Source organism: Trachurus japonicus, chromosome 3 (genome assembly GCF_045865225.1).
Source record: "Trachurus japonicus isolate A0001 chromosome 3, Traja_1.0".
NCBI classification, from domain to species: Eukaryota; Metazoa; Chordata; class Actinopteri; order Carangiformes; family Carangidae; genus Trachurus; species Trachurus japonicus.
Window position 1 is genome coordinate 407,192 of NC_140909.1, and position 20,792 is coordinate 427,983.

General features: G+C 41.5%; 1 protein-coding gene across 1 annotated transcript; it reads left to right on the forward strand.

The window, feature by feature from the left end:
• Positions 1-2,412: 2,412 nt before the first annotated feature.
• Positions 2,413-19,119, forward strand: slc30a4 (solute carrier family 30 member 4). Its single transcript, XM_085773054.1, has 8 exons — positions 2,413-2,659; positions 4,167-4,440; positions 8,143-8,289; positions 9,217-9,370; positions 13,725-13,935; positions 14,624-14,729; positions 16,129-16,263; positions 18,959-19,119. The coding sequence occupies exons 1-8, from the start codon at positions 2,504-2,506 to the stop codon at positions 19,111-19,113; spliced, it is 1,338 nt and encodes a 445-aa protein (XP_085629180.1). The 5' UTR covers positions 2,413-2,503; the 3' UTR covers positions 19,114-19,119.
• The last annotated feature ends 1,673 nt before the right edge of the window (positions 19,120-20,792 follow it).

Below are 20,792 nucleotides of genomic sequence, written 5' to 3' on the forward strand. Positions count from 1 at the left end.
TATTTCAAACACTTCTTCTGTGTGATTAATAATTGGTCGTATATTATATGACATAATAAATACTTGAAATAATTTGTGTAAACAATGAGTAATGTAATTATATTGTAATATGTAATTTGACTATATTTGATTTTACACATTCATAGTGTTGTGAAATTAATAAATGATGATTAATAATAGTGATAATCGTAACACCGTGATTATTTCTCTGGCAATAATTGTACCAAGACAATGTGTAATCGTGACATCACTACTTTGAATTAATAATGAGTGAATTGTTTTCACACCATCATGAGGAAACACAGCTTCTCTCAGTTTCACTTTAAAACTGGACATACCCCTGTGTGTGTGTGTGTGTGTGTGTGTTGGGGGGGCTGTCCCAGGGAGCTACAACTCTACGTAACTGACCTTTAGAGGTGAAGCTGTTTCCTGTCTAGTGCTTTAACTGTTTCACATTTCTCGGTTGAAGTTGTAAAAACAGAGAAACAGGTTTATAGTAGAAGTCTTTGTGTTGTTGTTAGGGATGTTATAGATTTTCTTTGTACGATTACTGTCAGATAAATAATCACGGTGTTACTATGATTATCACGATTATTCTGCATTAATTAATTAATTTCACAACATATGAATGTGTAAAATCAAATATAGTGAAAATATAATTACATTACTCTTTGTTTACACAAAATATTTCAAGTATCTATTAATATATGACCAGTTATTAACCCCCCAGGGGAAGTGTTTGAAATATTCAGGTCATAAACTGTCATCTATACCAAATGTTTAAGTTTATTTTAATCATTTTTTGTTTTGTTTTGCTTTTTTTATTATTAAAAATGAGAAGCTAACATTTAAATTCCTCCCAGTTCAATGTTACGTTAGTTAAATGGACCAATAGTATCTGTGCATTTACCTTTACTTTGGTTCACATCTGCTGACACGGTTCATACACAATCTTTTTTGGGAAGTGACGGTATTTAGGAATCTTTACGATTAAATAATTGTGGCGTTTAATATCACGATTAATTGTGAAAACAAGTCATTGTGACATCCCTAGTTTATAGTACTGTATAAGTCTTTGTGTTGTTGTTAGGGATGTCACGATTATAGATTTTCTTTGTACGATTACTGTCAGAGAAATAATCACGGTATTACGATTATCACCATTATTCTGCATTAATTAATTAATTTCACAACATATGAATGTGTAAAATCAAATACAGTCAAAATATAATTACGTAACTACTATTCATATATAACCAATTATTAACCCTCCAGGGGAAGTGTTTAAATATTCAAATCATTAATTGTCATCGACACCAAATGTTTAAGTTTATTTTAATTGTTTTTTTTTTTTATCACAAATGACACGCTAACATTTAAATTCCTACCTATCGTACGTTACGTTAGATAAATGGACTCAGTATTTCTTACATTCATATTAACTTTGGTGCAACATCTGCCTCTGTGTTTCCAACATTATCTATTTTGGAAAGTTGCGGCACGCAGGAATCTTTACGATTAATTAACTCTGGCGTTTAATACCGCGATTAATTGTGAAAACAAATAATCGTGACATCCCTAGTTGTTGTGTAACCGTGTTGTGTTGTTGTGTTGTTGTTGTGTGTCTGCAGCAGTGCGGTCATGGGTTAGGGTTAGATCTCTCGTCTCATTACTCAAAATTTCTCTGAAAAAGTGGTAAAATTAAAAAAAATTTAAAAAAAGTTTTAGAAGAAAAATGTCTCAAAGAAATTCTAGGAAAAGTGGTAAAAAAAATTATAGAAAAATGTGGTAAAATTTCTCAAAAAAGGGGGGGGCAAACAATAATACAAAAAGGGGCAACATTTCTTTTAAAAAAATAGTTAAAAAGTAGAACAGAAAAATTGAGAAGAAACTGGTAAAATAAAAAAAATAAGAAATAAAAAACCCCCCAAAAAATAGTTAGTGAAAAAAAGTGGTAAAATTTAAAAAAAGAAAAGAAAAAAAACAATGAAAACAATAATTAAAAAGTTAAAATATTCTAGGACACACACAACTACAGGGATGTCTAGGAAATGGTAACATTTCTAAAAAAAAAAAAAGTCAAACAATAATTGAAAAAGTGATAACATTTCTGAAAAAAAAGTTTTAAAAAATCAAGGAAAAAGTGGTAAAACGTCAATAAAAAGTTGTAAATTCCCCCCCAAAAAAGAAAAAAAAATTGAACCCTGTCAACCCTCCCACTCTGAGAACCACTGACATTTACTTTAGATAGTTTAGTTGTACTGGCTATACTGCAGTATTTATGTATTTTCAGTGGCTATACTGCAGTATTTATGTATTTTCAGTGTGTATACTAATATAATAAACCATGTTGTGTTGTTGTTGTGTTGTTGTTGTTGTTGTGTGTCTGCAGCAGTGAGGTCATGGGCAGCAGCAGATCTCTCGTCTCATTGGTCGGTCAGTCTGGAGGACAGTGAGTCGCCGCTCCTCGCCTCTTCTCTTCGCGCCCTGTTGACCCGTCGTCATGGCGACGGGCGGGAAGCTGCTGGGCCGCGTGCGGTCGGCGTTCCGGCGGGAACGCGGCGGCGGCGACTGGGACCTGAGCGACGCGGCGCCCTTCGACCTGAACGACTCGGCGCTGGAGGACGAGGCGCCGCCGCCGCGCTTCAACCGCCTCAAGGTAGGAGGGGGGGGGGGGGGGGACCTCACTGGGGGGGGGGGGGAGACCTCACTGGGGGGGGGGGGCGGCAAAAATAACAACATAACGATCTCCATTTTATCACGATCTTAAATCTAAAATTGAAAAACGGACAATTTAGGTCAAAGAGCCTTTCTGAACAGATTTTAATGGGATCTATGCACAGCTCCTCTACTTCCTGAACTTAAAGGGGACATATTAGGGGTGGGCAAAAATATCGATATGGCAATATATCGCGATACTTTATACCGCGATACGATATCGATATTCAATATTTAAATATCGATTTTTTTTTTTCAATTTTTTTTTCAAATAATAAATCATGTTTCAGACCTAAATCCAATTGAAATATGTTATTGTAACTTGCACTTGTATAAAATGGCATGGATGATTTGAATTACATTGTTTTGACTCAGTTTGTCCCATAAATTATCACTATCATCTGATGTACATACAACTCGGATTTTAAGATGCATAACAAGTAAAATAAAGTAAACTGTACTGCACAGTGTGCAGTACACTTTATTTTACTTGTTTTTTCTTGATTCTTGACTTGTAATTCATGTGAAATGGATTCAGTGCAATTAATAAATTCTGAATTTCTTCAGTGACACAGATATCGTGATGTATCGTGGATGAAATTTCTTGCAATATATCGATAATCGCAGAATCGCTGTACCGTGATATTATCGTTATCGTGGGTAAAATATCGTGATAGTATCGTATCGTGGGGTACCTAGTGATACCCAGCCCTAGGACATATTATGCAAAACTCACTTTTTCTTTGCTTTAGTGTGTGTATTTGTGTATCCAGATGCCTCCTCGCCCCTTAAACGTCAGTTTTGACAACTACGTCAACATTTTGTAAACTGCCATAGTCAGAAAATGTGTCTCTTAACAAGACGTTTTAATTTCACTCGGCTTATTACATCACAAGCCGGCTGATGTGAATATTCAAGCCCTCGCTCCCGTGGTTACCATGGTTACCTCAGCTACCAGAGCGAAGACTGTAAACCGACCGTTCAGAGCAGTGCTGTGAAACTGGTGTGTAGAGAACCCATCTATGCTCAATCTTTTGTTTTTTCTGACCAGAGCATGTTATTTACATTACTGTTAGACATCAAGGTCCCATGTCAAGAAGCTGAAATGAGCAGAATATGTCGCCTTTAATGCAGCTCCTTTATTTCCTGCCTTACATTATTAGACAAACTGATGAATCCAGGTGTGTCTGAGTCGTCACAATGGTCAGACACACCTGGATTCATCAGGTTGGGAGCTGCCTTTCAGAGATTCAGGAAGTAGTGGAGCTGTGCATAGAGCTCATTTAAATAGCTGCAGTTTTGCCAACATGTGCAAGTCAACATCCTCTGATGAAAAGCATCTGGCAACGTAAAGGGTTATTTATATATCTATAGAATGACCCCAGGCGGTCAGGTCGTCTACATCTCTGATCCTTCACCTCTCACACCGTCATGTCGCTCACCTCAAGGTCGTCGTGTCGGGGGAGATGAGTCCGTCCAACAACGGGGTCTCCGTCAACACGCTGCTGGTGGCCACGGCAACGGGCCACCGCCACGACGACGACGACGACTCGATGCTGGACTCGGGCTCGGGCTCGGGCTCGGGAGCGGGTTCGAGTCCGGACGGTGAGCCGTGTGAGGCGTGCGCCCGCAGGAAGGAGCGGCTGAAGCAGAGGAAGGTGATGAGGAGGCTGATGGCCGCCGCGCTGCTCTACTTCCTCTTCATGACCGGAGAGATCATCGGTGAGTCGCCATGGCAACTAGAGATTCATCACACAACACAACTAGAGACGCTCCATTAAAGGGACAGTATCATTTTTTTAAAGTGTGGTTGTATGATCTCCAAATAGCCCCTAAGTACTTTAATTGCAGTAGAAGACTCTCTACACTCCTCCCGTTAGCAACGCCAGCCCATAATAGCCCTGCCCAGAGATTTACAACATACAGTGTTGTGAACAGACCCAAAGAAACGGCCTATTTTCGTGGCCTAAAAGAGGTTTTACCTGAAAAAAAAACACAGTTCCATTGTTCACTATAATATAATTTTTTCCAGCCCTTCAAAGTGCAGGAAAAACACAGTTTTACAATAACTGTCACACAATAATCGATTATTAAATGGACTTTGTGTAGAGCAGTGGATCTCAGAGGTTTTACATCAAAGACCCTAAATTAACACAAATTAGACCATTGGACAAAACTTTGAAGTAAACACCAGAAATACACAAACATTTGTTCTGAGACTGAAGAATGTTACATTTTTAGTCAATGTACTGTACGTTCAAATGGCGTGAACTTTTGGAAATATTATAGAGACATTTCTGGAAAAAAGTGGTACAATTTATCTAAAAACATTTAAACATTTCTAAAAGTGGTAACATTTCTCAAAAACTATTCTAGAAAAATGTGGTAAAACATTTCTCAAAAACTATTCTAGAAAAATGTGGTAAAACCTTTTTTTTAAAGGAAAAAAGTGGTAAAATTTCTTTTAAAAAGTTTGACAAAAATTCTAGAAAAAGTGGTAAAAAAAAATTTTTAAGGACAAAAAAGAGTGGTAAAAATTTCTCAAAAAACTTTTATAAATCCTTGAAAAAAGTGGTAAAATTTCAAGAAAAAGTAGGGGACCCCCTTGAACCGTCACGTTGAGAACCACTGGTGTAGGAATTCCTCCCATCTAGCGTTGTGGTTGTAGATCACAAGCAACTCAGTCGTATTTTTCATGCTGCATTCAGGTGAAAGTGGGCAGACGGCAGACGGACATAAACAAGCCTCTATGTAAACAAGTGGTCCGTCAGCACGAGGCAAAACAACACACGTGACAATATGTTGTCATGGCGATGTGGTATTGTTTTACCGGCTTTCTCTGGACTTCTGTGACTAAAACGACATCTGGTTTGTTAGCGACGGCCGTCTGCCCGACTGCAGGTGAATGCAGCATCGACACCACATGGCAGCCAGCACCAAGCTTACCCGCTAGCCCATAATCAGGGTTTCCCGCAGCGCTTTCCTGTTAAGGCGGCCGCCTTAACAACAAAGAGCTGCCGCCTAAACTAACGTCTTAAAAAAAAAAAAATGTAGCGATATTCGCCGCCACCGCCCCCCCCCCCCGTCGGACGATGGCCGCATCCTCTCACACACACACCACAGAGAAGCGCGCATGCATTACAGCAGCGCGTGTTGAAAGCGAAAGTTAATACGGCACGGCAGAGATGGGGACTCGAGTTTGCGACTCGAACTCAAGTCGCACTTAAGTCGCACCCACAGAGACTTCAGACTTGACTTGGACTCGTGCCCAAGAGACTTCAGACTCGACTCGGACTCGTGTTTTGAGACTCGTGAACAATCATTATTTTTTTGGCTCGTGCCTCCCTCCTGACAGGACGACCGACGATCTTCTTTTTTTTATTTTTTATTTTTTTGCTGTTAACACACCACTAGCGGAGCAGCGCCACATGGCCGGTAACGTTACTCAGATGGAGGTTAGATCTTCATATTGAACTCCTACAGAGTGCAGCCAAACACCAGTGTCTAAAGAGAGAGGAGCAGCAGAGCTCCTCTGACAGCGCAGTCAGCTGCTGCGGGTGAGTGACAGGTGACTGTGAACCGGCTTTTTTTTTTTTTTTTTTTTAATAGCGGCACCGTCCGTAGCCTACTACATGTGAGGCACAACGTCCGTTTGTTGTCAGACCTTCCTTCACGGGGACTAGCTGCTGCATAACTGGCACATATCAGGCTACTGTAGGCTAAATCCTCCTCGTATGGAAGTCTGGACGTGTCGACACGCCCCCATGAGTTGACGGAGCTAATTAAAAATAATAATAACAACCAGTTCTTCTCTCAGAAACATGCGGTTCCAGAAAGGTTTTGCTGCACATAAACATGTGAGCTATAGCCTACCACCCAGATCTAATGACCTATAATTAACAGCCTAAATCATGTTCCATGTTGTTCATCTGGGTTTTCTGAATTCAACAAAGCAAAAAAAGAGAGAAAAGGCCAGTGCAGAGGGGCAGAGCAGCCTTGATTCTTTCTTGACTCAGAATACAGTTTCCTTTAAAGGAAAGCTTTCATTGTGTGTTTTCTTCATATTGCATTGCAATATCCTGTTTAAAGTGATCATATAATAAACAACTAATCAATAGGCTACTGTATAGATAAAGGAGTGATAATAACCTACAGTAAATGCTTTGAATCTCTTAGATTTAGCTGTGCAGTACTCTTAGTAGAGCGGATAGCAGCAGATGATAAAGGGTCATTACAACCAGAAGAGACAGGAGACTTTGATTTTTTAGAGACTTGAGACTTGACTTGGACTCGTGACCAAAGACTTGAGACTTGATGAAGTCTCACCCCTCAAAGACTTGAGACTTGACTTGGACATGTGACCAAAGACTTGAGACTTGACTTGGACTTGCAAAAAAAGACTTGTGAACATCTCTGCGGCGCGGTGCGTCCCCCCCCCCGTCAACAGATCCACAACGCCCCCCCCCCCCCCCCCCCTCGACAGGTCAGACACCACCTTAACTAACAAATTTTCTGGGGGAAACACTGATAATAATCAGCAGCACAATCAGTAATCAGTCTGGAGGAGACCGGTGGCTCCTGATAAGAGAGTGGAGCAAAGTTTATAATCGATAAAGTTGCTATGACTCGACAACACGGCTGCTGATGTGAATCTGCCTGAACCTGTTCTTATCTCAACATCTACACAGAAACTCACTCAGTATTTATCCTCTGAACTGATCCCTGTCTCTGTGTCTGTGTCTGTGTGTGTGTCTGTGTCTGTGTCGTTCAGTCTGGAGGAGACATGTTTCTTGTATCCTTGAATGTCTGTTTTCTATCTGACCTGAGGTCAGTTTGTATGTAACTGTATTCAGACCGTCTTCCATCATCAACTGCACTGGCAGTGTTTATGTCCCTTGTGCAAGAACCCTTGTACTTCTTTATTATGTGGGCATAAACAGAGAGCCTCAGCGGAAGCAGGAAGTAACGTCGCCATGGGAACTCAATCCAGAAAAAGTCTCAATGTGAGTGAACGGGAGTCCAAGTTTTATTTCTAATGTGATGATAAAACTCTCTGTTACGGTTCATGAAGAGAAACCAGCAGTTTGTTGTAAAACTATTGTAGAATAAAACTCCTTAGAATCCGTAACCATAGAGACTCCAGGTGGCGTAGTGGCATCACCACGGCAACCACATGGCGCCCTTCCTTTCCCCCGTCAGTTGGTGACACCAGATCTGTAGTCACACTAAAGACATTCTTCTGTTGAAACTGCTGGTTTCTCTTCATGAACCGTAACAGAGAGTTTTATCATCACATTAGAAATAAAACTTTGACTCCCGTTCACTCACATGGAGACTTTTTCCGGGTTGAGTTCCCATGGCGACGTTACTTCCTGCTTCCTCTCCGGCTCTCTATAAATATTTCAAATGTCTCTCTGTCTCTAGGTGGCTACGTGTCCAACAGCTTGGCCATCATGACGGATGCGGTCCACATGTTGGCCGACGTGGTTGGGATTCTGTTCTCGCTGCTCGCCCTGTGGCTCTCCACCAGACCGCCGTCCCGCCGCTTCACCTTCGGCCTGCATCGCCTCGGTAACGTATCGCCATCGCCTCGGTAACGTTCACGTGGTGTTGCACATTCACCACGCTATGAGATAATAACACAACGTTACCACACAGAGTTGTTTTAGAGGGAAATTCATGCTAAACCACTGATGCACGTTGCCTTCAGGGACAGTTTTTCATCAACAGTCTCTGTATTTCCCTCTACAACAACTCTGTGTGGTAACGTTGTGTTATTATCTCATAGCGTGGTGAATGTGCAGCTCACAACTTGTCCACCAGAGCGTTGTGGAGTTGTTGGATTGTGTATTTGATGAGTTTGATGAGGGAAACCAAGAAATCCCATAATGAGCCTCCGTAGCGTAGCTCTGAGCAGCTCACGGCTCTGCTCCGCCGTTCTAAAAACAGCTTGCACCGACAATTAAAGGTAACAAACCTACTGCTACACTGCAAAAAATCTAAATCTTACCAAGAATATTTGTCTTATTTCTAGTCAAAATAAATCTCATTCTACTTAAAATCAGACTCATCACATTTAAAAGCAGCTTGTTTTTAGACACTTTTTACTTCTTTCAAGCAGATTTTCCTCTTTAAATAAGTAGAAAAATCTGATAGTAAGTTTTTCTTATTACAAGCACAAAAAACTTGCTTTCACTGGCAGATTTTTCTACTTTTTCCAATTGAAAATTAGTTTGAAACAAGTGAAAACTGTTTAAAAACAAGTTAATTTTTAGGTGATGAGTCTTATTTTAAGTGGAAAGAGATTAGTTTTGACTAGAAATTAGACATTTTGACAAGAAATAAGACAAATATTCTTGGACAGATTTTGAGTTTTTGCAGTGTATGACTATAGGGATTATGGCAATGGGCCAGTTTGACTAAATGTTGAGCTATCCCTTTAATGCATGCTGATTGTTGTTGTTGTTGTTGTTGTTGTTGTTGTTGCCGTGGCGACAGAGGTGGTGGCGGCGGTGCTCAGCGTGCTGCTCATCTACATCCTGACGGCCGTGCTGCTCTACGAGGCGGTGCAGAGGACGCTGCACCAGGACTTCGACATCGACGGGGACGTGATGCTCATCACGGCGGCCGTGGGCGTCGCCGTCAACCTCGTGTACGTACAAACGCTGGAAAAAAGTGGAAAGAGGAGAGGGGGAGGAGAAATAGCAATAGAGTGTGTTCATACTGTCAGGACAGTGATCAGATATTGATCAGATATTGATCAGTGATCAGACAGAGCTGCTGTGTTGAGTAAAGTTGGTAACAACATACATTATTATTGCAATATACAACTACACAAAAAAAATTATTTTTAATTTACTATCAGTACTTTGTATGCGTTCATTTCATAATACAGAGGCAAACTCTATACCTAAAAACAATTCTTAAAAAAAAAATCCTCAAAGAGAACCCCATATTTCGCACAATATGTTTCAATGCTGATCAATGTGTAGGACCATGGACGGTTATTGTGACCTGTCTGGTTTAAATGGTTGTGTTGCTGCTTTGATGAAGCCTAATTTGATAAAGTTTCAAATTAATCTTTGAAATATTTCGTTAATAAATATGATTTTGTGAGTAATGTAGCCTAGTTTTCTTTGTCACATTTTATTTGGCATTATTAAATAATTATGCCTATTTACAGATATTTTACATGATATAAGTGATAACACGTGTTATCAAGGCTATTTTGAACAATAGGTGTGCCTTGAGATTTTTACTTGTCCTTTGGTGTGCCTTGGCCACAAAAGGTTTGGGAACCACTGGCGTAGTGAATACGTGAGTTAAGTTAGGATGGTTTTGATGCGAAATATTTGGCCGCGAATATTTTGCAATTTCGTGTCGTTTATTCGTTACGTCCGCGGTGTGAAAGGGCCTTAAGTTGTAGTTTTTATTGAGTCTCAGTCTTGGAGTTTTCTCCTCCTCTTTGTTTGCAGTTTAACTGAATCTTTTCCAGTTGAACGTGTGACAGCAGCAACAGGACGATAACTGAACGTTGTAGCGTTGATAGTGGATATAACTGAACGTTGTAGCGTTGTGGATATAACTGAACGTTGTAGCGTTGATAGTGGATATAACTGAACGTTGTAGCGTTGTGGATATAACTGAACGTTGTAGCGTTGTGGATATAACTGAACGTTGTAGCGTTGATAGTGGATATAACTGAACGTTGTAGCGTTGATAGTGGATATAACTGAACGTTGTAGCGTTGATAGTGGATATAACTGAACGTTGTAGCGTTGTGGATATAACTGAACGTTGTAGCGTTGATAGTGGATATAACTGAACGTTGTAGCGTTGTGGATATAACTGAACGTTGTAGCGTTGATAGTGGATATAACTGAACGTTGTAGCGTTGAGGATATAACTGAACGTTGTAGCGTTGATAGTGGATATAACTGAACGTTGTAGCGTTGATAGTGGATATAACTGAACGTTGTAGCGTTGATAGTGGATATAACTGAACGTTGTAGCGTTGTGGATATAACTGAACGTTGTAGCATTGATAGTGGATATAACTGAACGTTGTAGCGTTGTGGATATAACTGAACGTTGTAGCGTTGAGGATATAACTGAACGTTGTAGCGTTGAGGATATAACTGAACGTTGTAGCGTTGATAGTGGATATAACTGAACGTTGTAGCGTTGATAGTGGATATAACTGAACGTTGTAGCGTTGTGGATATAACTGAACGTTGTAGCGTTGATAGTGGATATAACTGAACGTTGTAGCGTTGATAGTGCAGGGTTTCCCGCAGCGCTTTCCTGTTAAGGCGGCCGCCTTAACAACAAAGAGCTACCGCCTAAACTAACATCTTAAAAAAAAAAAAAATTGTAGCGATATTCCCCCCCCCCCCCCCCCCCCCCCGTCGGACACACATACACACCACAGAGAAGCGCGCACGCAGAACAGCAGCGCGTGTTGAAAGCGAAACTTTAATACGGCACGGCGCGGTGCGTCCTCCCCCGTCGATCGACCCCCCCCGTCAACAGATCTCCGCGCTACCCCCCCCCCCCCCCCCCCCCCCGTCGACAGGTCAGACACCACCTTAACTAACAAATTTTCTGGGGGAAACACTGATAGTGGATATAACTGAACGTTGTAGCGTTGTGGATATAACTGAACGTTGTAGCGTTGTGGATATAACTGAACGTTGTAGCGTTGATAGTGGATATAACTGAACGTTGTAGCGTTGATAGTGGATATAACTGAACGTTGTAGCGTTGAGGATATAACTGAACGTTGTAGCGTTGTGGATATAACTGAACGTTGTAGCGTTGTGGATATAACTGAACGTTGTAGCGTTGATAGTGGATATAACTGAACGTTGTAGCGTTGATAGTGGATATAACTGAACGTTGTAGCGTTGAGGATATAACTGAACGTTGTAGCGTTGTGGATATAACTGAACGTTGTAGCGTTGATAGTGGATATAACTGAACGTTGTAGCGTTGTGGATATAACTGAACGTTGTAGCGTTGAGGATATAACTGAACGTTGTAGCGTTGTGGATATAACTGAACGTTGTAGCGTTGTGGATATAACTGAACGTTGTAGCGTTGTGGATATAACTGAACGTTGTAGCGTTGATAGTGGATATAACTGAACGTTGTAGCGTTGTGGATATAACTGAACGTTGTAGCGTTGATAGTGGATATAACTGAACGTTGTAGCGTTGATAGTGGATATAACTGAACGTTGTAGCGTTGTGGATATAACTGAACGTTGTAGCGTTGATAGTGGATATAACTGAACGTTGTAGCGTTGATAGTGGATATAACTGAACGTTGTAGCGTTGTGGATATAACTGAACGTTGTAGCGTTGATAGTGGATATAACTGAACGTTGTAGCGTTGATAGTGGATATAACTGAACGTTGTAGCGTTGATAGTGGATATAACTGAACGTTGTAGCGTTGTGGATATAACTGAACGTTGTAGCGTTGATAGTGGATATAACTGAACGTTGTAGCGTTGATAGTGGATATAACTGAACATTGTAGCGTTGATAGTGGATATAACTGAACGTTGTAGCGTTGATAGTGGATATAACTGAACGTTGTAGCGTTGATAGTGGATATAACTGAACGTTGTAGCGTTGTGGATATAACTGAACGTTGTAGCGTTGTGGATATAACTGAACGTTGTAGCGTTGATAGTGGATATAACTGAACGTTGTAGCGTTGATAGTGGATATAACTGAACGTTGTAGCGTTGTGGATATAACTGAACGTTGTAGCGTTGATAGTGGATATAACTGAACGTTGTAGCGTTGATAGTGGATATAACTGAACGTTGTAGCGTTGTGGATATAACTGAACGTTGTAGCGTTGATAGTGGATATAACTGAACGTTGTAGCATTGATAGTGGATATAACTGAACGTTGTAGCGTTGATAGTGGATATAACTGAACGTTGTAGCGTTGTGGATATAACTGAACGTTGTAGCGTTGTGGATATAACTGAACGTTGTAGCGTTGTGGATATAACTGAACGTTGTAGCGTTGATAGTGGATATAACTGAACGTTGTAGCGTTGATAGTGGATATAACTGAATGTTGTAGCGTTGTGGATATAACTGAACGTTGTAGCGTTGATAGTGGATATAACTGAACGTTGTAGCGTTGTGGATATAACTGAACGTTGTAGCGTTGATAGTGGATATAACTGAACGTTGTAGCGTTGATAGTGGATATAACTGAACGTTGTAGCGTTGATAGTGGATATAACTGAACGTTGTAGCGTTGTGGATATAACTGAACGTTGTAGCGTTGATAGTGGATATAACTGAACGTTGTAGCGTTGATAGTGGATATAACTGAACGTTGTAGCGTTGATAGTGGATATAACTGAACGTTGTAGCGTTGTGGATATAACTGAACGTTGTAGCGTTGATAGTGGATATAACTGAACGTTGTAGCGTTGATAGAGGATATAACTGAACGTTGTAGCGTTGATAGAGGATATAACTGAACGTTGTAGCGTTGATAGTGGATATAACTGAACGTTGTAGCGTTGATAGAGGATATAACTGAACGTTGTAGCGTTGATAGTGGATATAACTGAACGTTGTAGCGTTGATAGTGGATATAACTGAACGTTGTAGCGTTGATAGTGGATATAACTGAACGTTGTAGCGTTGATAGAGGATATAACTGAACGTTGTAGCGTTGATAGAGGATATAACTGAACGTTGTAGCGTTGATAGTGGATATAACTGAACGTTGTAGCGTTGATAGAGGATATAACTGAACGTTGTAGCGTTGATAGTGGATATAACTGAACGTTGTAGCGTTGATAGTGGATATAACTGAACGTTGTAGCGTTGATAGTGGATATAACTGAACGTTGTAGCGTTGATAGTGGATATAACTGAACGTTGTAGCGTTGATAGTGGATATAACTGAACGTTGAGTCCAAAGTTCTGAGTCTGTGTAATGTTTGACTCTGTCTCCTCGTGTCTTCAGGATGGGTTTCTTATTAAACCAAGGCGGCCATCTGCACGGCCACGGCCACTCCCACGGCCACGGCCACTCCCACGGCGCCGCCGCGGCCTCGCCGGCATCGAACCAGCGATCACAGGGCAGCCTGGCGGTCCGAGCCGCCTTCATCCACGCTCTGGGAGACCTGCTGCAGAGCGTCGGCGTGCTGATCGCCGCCTACATCGTCCGCTTCAAGGTGACCAGACCAACTCACTGAGACGTTAGATACACAGGTTGAACCGACTGCAGGGTTATTATGGGATGGAGAGGGGGAACGGGTTCAGAACCACAGACAGAGAACACAGTTATCTGAAGCACAGGTCAGCAACACGGTCGGGAATCTGGGCCAACTGGGTCAAAAAGGAAGGAAGAAAGGGAGGGAAAAAGAAAGGAAAGAAAGATGGAGGGAGGGAGGGAACAGATTCGTTCAAGGAAGAAAGAAGAAGGAAGGAAGGAAGGAAGGAAGGGAGGGAAAAAGGAAGGAAAGAAAAATGGAGGGAAGGAACAGATTTGTTCAAGGAAGGAAGAAGAAGGGAAAGAAGGGAGGAAAGAAGGAAAGATGGAGGAAGGGAACAGATTGGGTCAATTGGATCAAAAGAGGAAGGAAGAAGAAGGAAGGTCGAAGGGAAGGGAGGATGGACAAACAATTTGACCCAGAAGTACGACAGGATATTGATTATTGATTATTATGTGTGTGTGTGTGTGTGTGTGTGTGTGTGTGTGTGTGTGTGTGTGTGTGTGTGTGTGTGTGTGTTTGTGTGTGTGTGTGTGTGTGTGTGTGTGTGTGTGTGTGTGTGTGTGTGTGTGTGTGTGTGTGTGTGTGTGTGTGTGTGTGTGTGTGTGTGTGTGTGTGTGTGTGTGTGTGTGTGTGTGTGTGTGTGCAGCCGGACTTGAAGCTGGCCGATCCCATCTGCACCTACATCTTCTCCGTCCTGGTGCTCGTCACCACGGTGCGCATCATGAGAGACACGCTGCTCATCGTGCTGGAGGGTGAGTCGCTTCCTGTCCCGTCGCCGTGGTTACCGCCGCCGTGGTTGTCCCGTCGTCGTGGTTACCGCAGAGCACCGACCCATCCCATCAACAGAGGCCAGCTGGCTCCAACCCTCACCTGGTCCAAGCCCACACCAGTCCAGTTACAAACATGGAAATAAAAAGAGTAAAAATAAAAGAAAAGTAAAAGGGTAAAAATAAAAAAAAGTAAGAGTAAAAATAAAAAAGGAAAAGAGTAAAAAAAGGAAAAGAGTAAAAATAAAAAAGGAAAAGAGTAAAAAAAGAAAAAGGAAAAGAGTAAAAATAAAAAAGGAAAAGAGTAAAAAAAAGAAAAGCAAAAGAGTAAAAATAAAAAAGGAAAAGAGTAAAAAAAGAAAGAAAAGGAAGAGTAAAAATAAAAAAGGAAAAGAGTAAAAAAAGAAAAAGGAAAAGAGTAAAAAAAAAAGGAAAAGAGTAAAAATAAAAAAGGAAAAGAGTAAAAATAAAAAAGGAAAGGAGTAAAAAGAAAAGGAAAAGAGTAAAAGAAAAAGGAAAAGAGTAAAAATAAAAAAGGAAAAGAGTAAAAATAAAAAAGGAAAGGAGTAAAAAGAAAAAGGAAAAGAGTAAAAAGAAAAAAGTAAAGGAGTAAGAAGAGTAAAAGAGTAAACGCAGCTGTTATAACGGAGGAGTTCTGGTCCAACATCACATGAAGCTTTACTTCCTGCCTCTTCATGTCAGCTGACCGGGTCGAGCAGCAGCTGTTAGAAGTTATAATAATAACCGATGCAGGGGTCCGAGTTCGAATCCCACTCGCCGTTTCCCGTCTCTCTCCACCTGTCTTCTTGAAATAAAGAAATAATTAAAAACCCTCATCAAAGAGACTAAATGATGTAGATAGTGACACCTGTTAACATTTAATTAATTTAATAAACCTATAGAAAGTGATAATTATCACGTTTACAACACAACGACCTTTCACCAAATCCATCGGTTCAAGGAGACGAGGACTTCATGAGCCAGTCTTTGGTTTTAAACGCCTCAGTTTCATTGTATTACTTTTTAATCGGTTTCGTTTTATCTTTATTGGTGAATGTGATTTTTAGTTAATGTTTTTTATGAATTACATTATTTTATATCTTATCATTTTATCACTACATGACGGTGAGTGTGTAAAAGCAGCAGAACTTCGTCTATTGGACGTCGTTTAAACATAAACAGAGTTAAACTTCAACTTAACCCTTTGATGGAACTGAACTCACTAAAATAATCGAGACTCGGACATTTTATCACATTGTGTGTTTGTGTTTGTGTTGATCACATTGTGTGTTTGTGTTGTTGACATTGTGCGTCTGTGTTTGTGTTGATCATATTGTGTGTCTGTGTGTGTGTTGATCATATTGTGTGTCTGTGTGTGTGTCAGGCGTTCCCAGACACCTGGACTCTCAGCGAATCAGAGAAGACCTTCTGAAGCTGGACGACGTCCAATCGGTGGACGAGCTGAACGTGTGGGCGCTGACGGCCGACAAGACGGCCGCGCTGGTTCACCTGCAACTCAGTGAGTCACAACAACACAACAACACAACAACACAACGCCACAACACAACGCCACTACAGCTGCTTTACCTTCAACTACACATTTGATCTAGCGCTGTCAATCCATTTTTTTCTGTAATTAATCACAATTAATCGTGATTAAACTTAATATTGCAATATGATACATACATAATTTAGTTTTCTGGGGTCTAATGAAGGTAAAGATCAAGTAAATGTTGAAACAGACGTTGTGCATTTTTAGATTTTAGATTTTGAACTACACAAATTTGGATAACTCTTTCAAGAAAATATTTATAATATTTAGAAATGTACATTTATGAATATAATAATTTGTCAATATTATAAGGTTATTTAAGAGAGATTCCATCTTTGAGTCCTTTAAATGACAACGGACCTGATATTACTGTACGTTGTACGAATTATTATTCAGGAGTCGATAACAAAATGCATCCCAAAATAAAACAGAAACATTACAAGAGGAGAAAGAGTTAGGTTAAAGGGATATTCCGGCGTAAGTTTAACCCATGGTCTAATGCACCGTAACACCGAGTTCGACCCCCCCTCGAGAGATGAAGTCTGCTAACCGCTAGCTTCTCTAGTTGTAGCAACTTTAGCAATGACCGCACCATAACAAACAGCGCAGTATACGGATCCACTATCCACCGATCAAAAAGCCACTTACAGCCACAAATAATGCTCAGAACAGCACCAAACGTCATCAACAGTACAAACAGGGTCCCATCCCATAATACTAGGCATCAAACATCTGTTAGCTTAGCCTGGTTTCTATTGAAACGAGACGAAAACAACTCACCCACTCTCCTCCAGTTATACGCTATGCAGCAACTTTCCGTGTCCAGCACAGAGTCCAGGCACTGACAACACACGTCCAAGGCCGACTGGCAGCACAAACATCTGGTTTCAGCACAGACATCTGGTTTCAGCACAGACATCTGGTTTCAGCACAGACATCTGGTTTCAGCACAAACATCTAGTTTCAGCACAGACATCTGGTTTCAGCACAGACATCTGGTTTCAGCACAAACATCTGGTTTCAGCACAAACATCTGGTTTCAGCACAAACATCTGGTTTCAGCACAAACATCTGGTTTCAGCACAAACATCTGGTTTCAGCACAGACATCTGGTTTCAGCACAAACATCTGGTTTCAGCACAGACATCTGGTTTCAGCACAGACATCTGGTTTCAGCACAGACATCTGGTTTCAGCACAGACATCTGGTTTCAGCACAAACATCTGGTTTCAGCACAGACATCTGGTTTCAGCACAGACATCTGGTTTCAGCACAAACATCTGGTTTCAGCACAAACATCTGGTTTCAGCACAAACATCTGGTTTCAGCACAAACATCTGGTTTCAGCACAAACATCTGGTTTCAGCACAGACATCTGGTTTCAGCACAAACATCTGGTTTCAGCACAGACATCTGGTTTCAGCACAGACATCTGGTTTCAGCACAAACATCTGGTTTCAGCACAGACATCTGGTTTCAGCAGCCGACTGGCAGCACAAACATCTGGTTTCAGCACAGACATCTGGTTTCAGCACAGACATCTGGTTTCAGCATAAACATCTGGTTTCAGCACAAACATCTGGTTTCAGCACAGACATCTGGTTTCAGCACAAACATCTGGTTTCAGCACAGACATCTGGTTTCAGCACAAACATCTGGTTTCAGCACAAACATCTGGTTTCAGCACAGACATCTGGTTTCAGCACAAACATCTGGTTTCAGCACAAACATCTGGTTTCAGCACAAACATCTGGTTTCAGCACAAACATCTGGTTTCAGCACAGACATCTGGTTTCAGCACAAACATCTGGTTTCAGCACAGACATCTGGTTTCAGCAGCCGACTGGCAGCACAAACATCTGGTTTCAGCACAGACATCTGGTTTCAGCGGCCACCGACAGCACAAACATCTGGTTTCAGCACAAACATCTGGTTTCAGATGCTGCAGGACTCTACTTCACTTGGTAATCAACATCACAGATAGGATATGGGGGAATCAAGTTGTCAGTGTGGTGGTCACTGCCTGTCGGTGGCCACTGAAACAGATGTTTGTGCTGAAACCAGATGTTTGTGCTGAAACCAGATGTCTGTGCTGAAACTAGATGTCTGTGCTGAAACCAAATGTTTGTGCTGTCGGTGCCTGGACGCTAACGTTATGCTGGACACGGAAAGTTGCTGCAGCGTATAACCGGAGCAGAGTGGGTGAGTTGTTTTCGTCTCGTTTCAATAGAAACCAGGCTAAGCTAACAGATGTTAGCAGCCCCCGCCCTCGTCATGGATCTATTGGCCCTCGTCTCTACGTCACCACATTCAGGCGCATCCCTTGGCTGCACACACAGAGAGGACTGCCCCTTTATGCCGTTCTCTCTCCTCATTGGATAAAGGTTGTAGGATACAAGGAAAGTTTTCTCCTGGGCTCAGAGCAGAGCAGAGTGACTGACAGACCCGTGTTTCAGACCAAACACTCTATAGAAGTGATTGCTGTCGGAAGATACAACTATTTAAGACTTAGATTAACACAAACATATCGCTTACTTCTGCTTAAACTTGACAAGCTGTTGTTCACTGTCGTTACCTCCGTTTCCTGAAGGCGTGCGTAGCCGACGTTCATGGTCTGTGTTTACAAACAGTAACTGTGGTGAATGTCTGTCTCTGTGAACAGCGCCCTCTGGTGGCGACAGCTGGGAGGACGTGCAGACGAAGGCTCGCCAGCTGCTGCTGCACACACACGGCCTGAGCCGCTGCACCGTGCAGGTTCAGACTCACAGGCAGCGGCTGGAGCAGCGCTGCAACAGCTGCAACAGCTGCAACAGCTGAGCCGGAGCGCTGAGGACGCGCTGCAGACGGATATCGGTGGACGGTCCGAGCTGCGCAGCCGGACAACGAGCCACAGGACGGACTAGACGTTGGACTAGACGTTGGACTAGACGTTGGACGGTAGAAACGCTTGCGAAGCTTCTGGTGCCGAGGTTTTTACGCTTCAGCTGAAAAGAATGAAAAAAAAAACGTTGCTCTTAATTCACCGTCGAAGCCTCTTCCAGCAAACAACTGTTTTTCTATTTTACTCTTTGATTTGTCACAGCTGATGTTTTGTCATCAGATGTGAATTTAACTTTTTGTTACTAGGCAACAGGACTCTAATCTAAGGTTTTATTATTTTATTTTACTAAGATGTCAGTGAATGAGACGGTACCTCATGGTCGCGGTGCGTCGCAGCTGGACGACTCAGCACCGGCAAGAAAAAACCTTTATCATTGTGACTTTAACTGAAATGAGATGCACTTCATGTTTAAAGGGATAGCTCACCCAAAATTGAAATTTCTCAGCTCATGATCTCCTCCCCCTCATGTGGACTAAGGGCTGGGAGAAGTTTCAGAGTCCTCCGTGGCTTCTCTGAGTTACAGGGGGTCTCGGCGTAGCAGTGCATGTCCATATGACGGTTGCTAATGGATACCAACTGTCTTCATAACAAAAAGACACACCAAAAAACATCCAGATACCTCCATGCTGCTCGTATGTAATGTCCCTCTGGTATTGAAGCCCCGACATGAGAAATTGTCCCCAAAAAATTAAATAAGTCTATATTTCAAGCTTGTTTTGTAGCGGAAGCTTCTCGAAGCTCCTCTTCCTGGTCCGTCAGATTTTGACGAACCGGACAATTTCTCATGTCAGGGCTTCAATACAAGAGGGACATTACATACGAGCAGCATGGAGGTATTTGGATGTTTCTTGGTGTGTCTTTTTGTTACAAAGACAGTTGGTATCCATTAGCAACCGTCATATGGACATGCACTGCTACGCCGAGACCCCCTGTAACTCAGAGAAGCCACGGAGGACTCTGAAACTTCTCCCAGCCCTTAGTCCACATGAGGGGGAGGAGATGATGAAATTAGAAATTTCAACTTTGGGTGAACTATCCCTTTAATGTTGCTCAGCCAAAGTCTGTAGCTGAGTTTCTGTATTATCGCTGCACTGACCAATAATTAATTAACTTGACATTTTGACACTGAGCTTTTTGTTCCTGCACGTCTGCTCCTCGATTCGTTGAAACTGACAATCACAGTGCGACTGACTGAGATGTAAACGTGAACGCTACACTGCAAAAACTCTAAATCTTTACAACAATATTTGTCTTATTTCTTGTCAAAATGTCTCATTTCTAGTCAAAACTAATCTCTTTCCACTTAGAATAAGACTCATCACCTAAAAGTTAACTTGTTTTTAGATCATTTTTACACGTTTCAAACACATTTTCACTTGAAATAAGTAGAAAAATCTGCCAGTAAAAGCAAGTTTTTTGTGTTTGTTATAAGAAAGAAAAACTCCACTATCAGATTTTTCTACTTATTTCAAGTGAAAATCTGCTTGAAAAAGGTAGAAAAGTGTCAAAAACAAGCTGCTTTTTAATATGATGAGTCTTATTTTAAGTAGAATTAGATTTGTTTTGACTAGAAATAAGACAAATATTCTTGGTAAGATGTTGAGTTTTTGCAGTG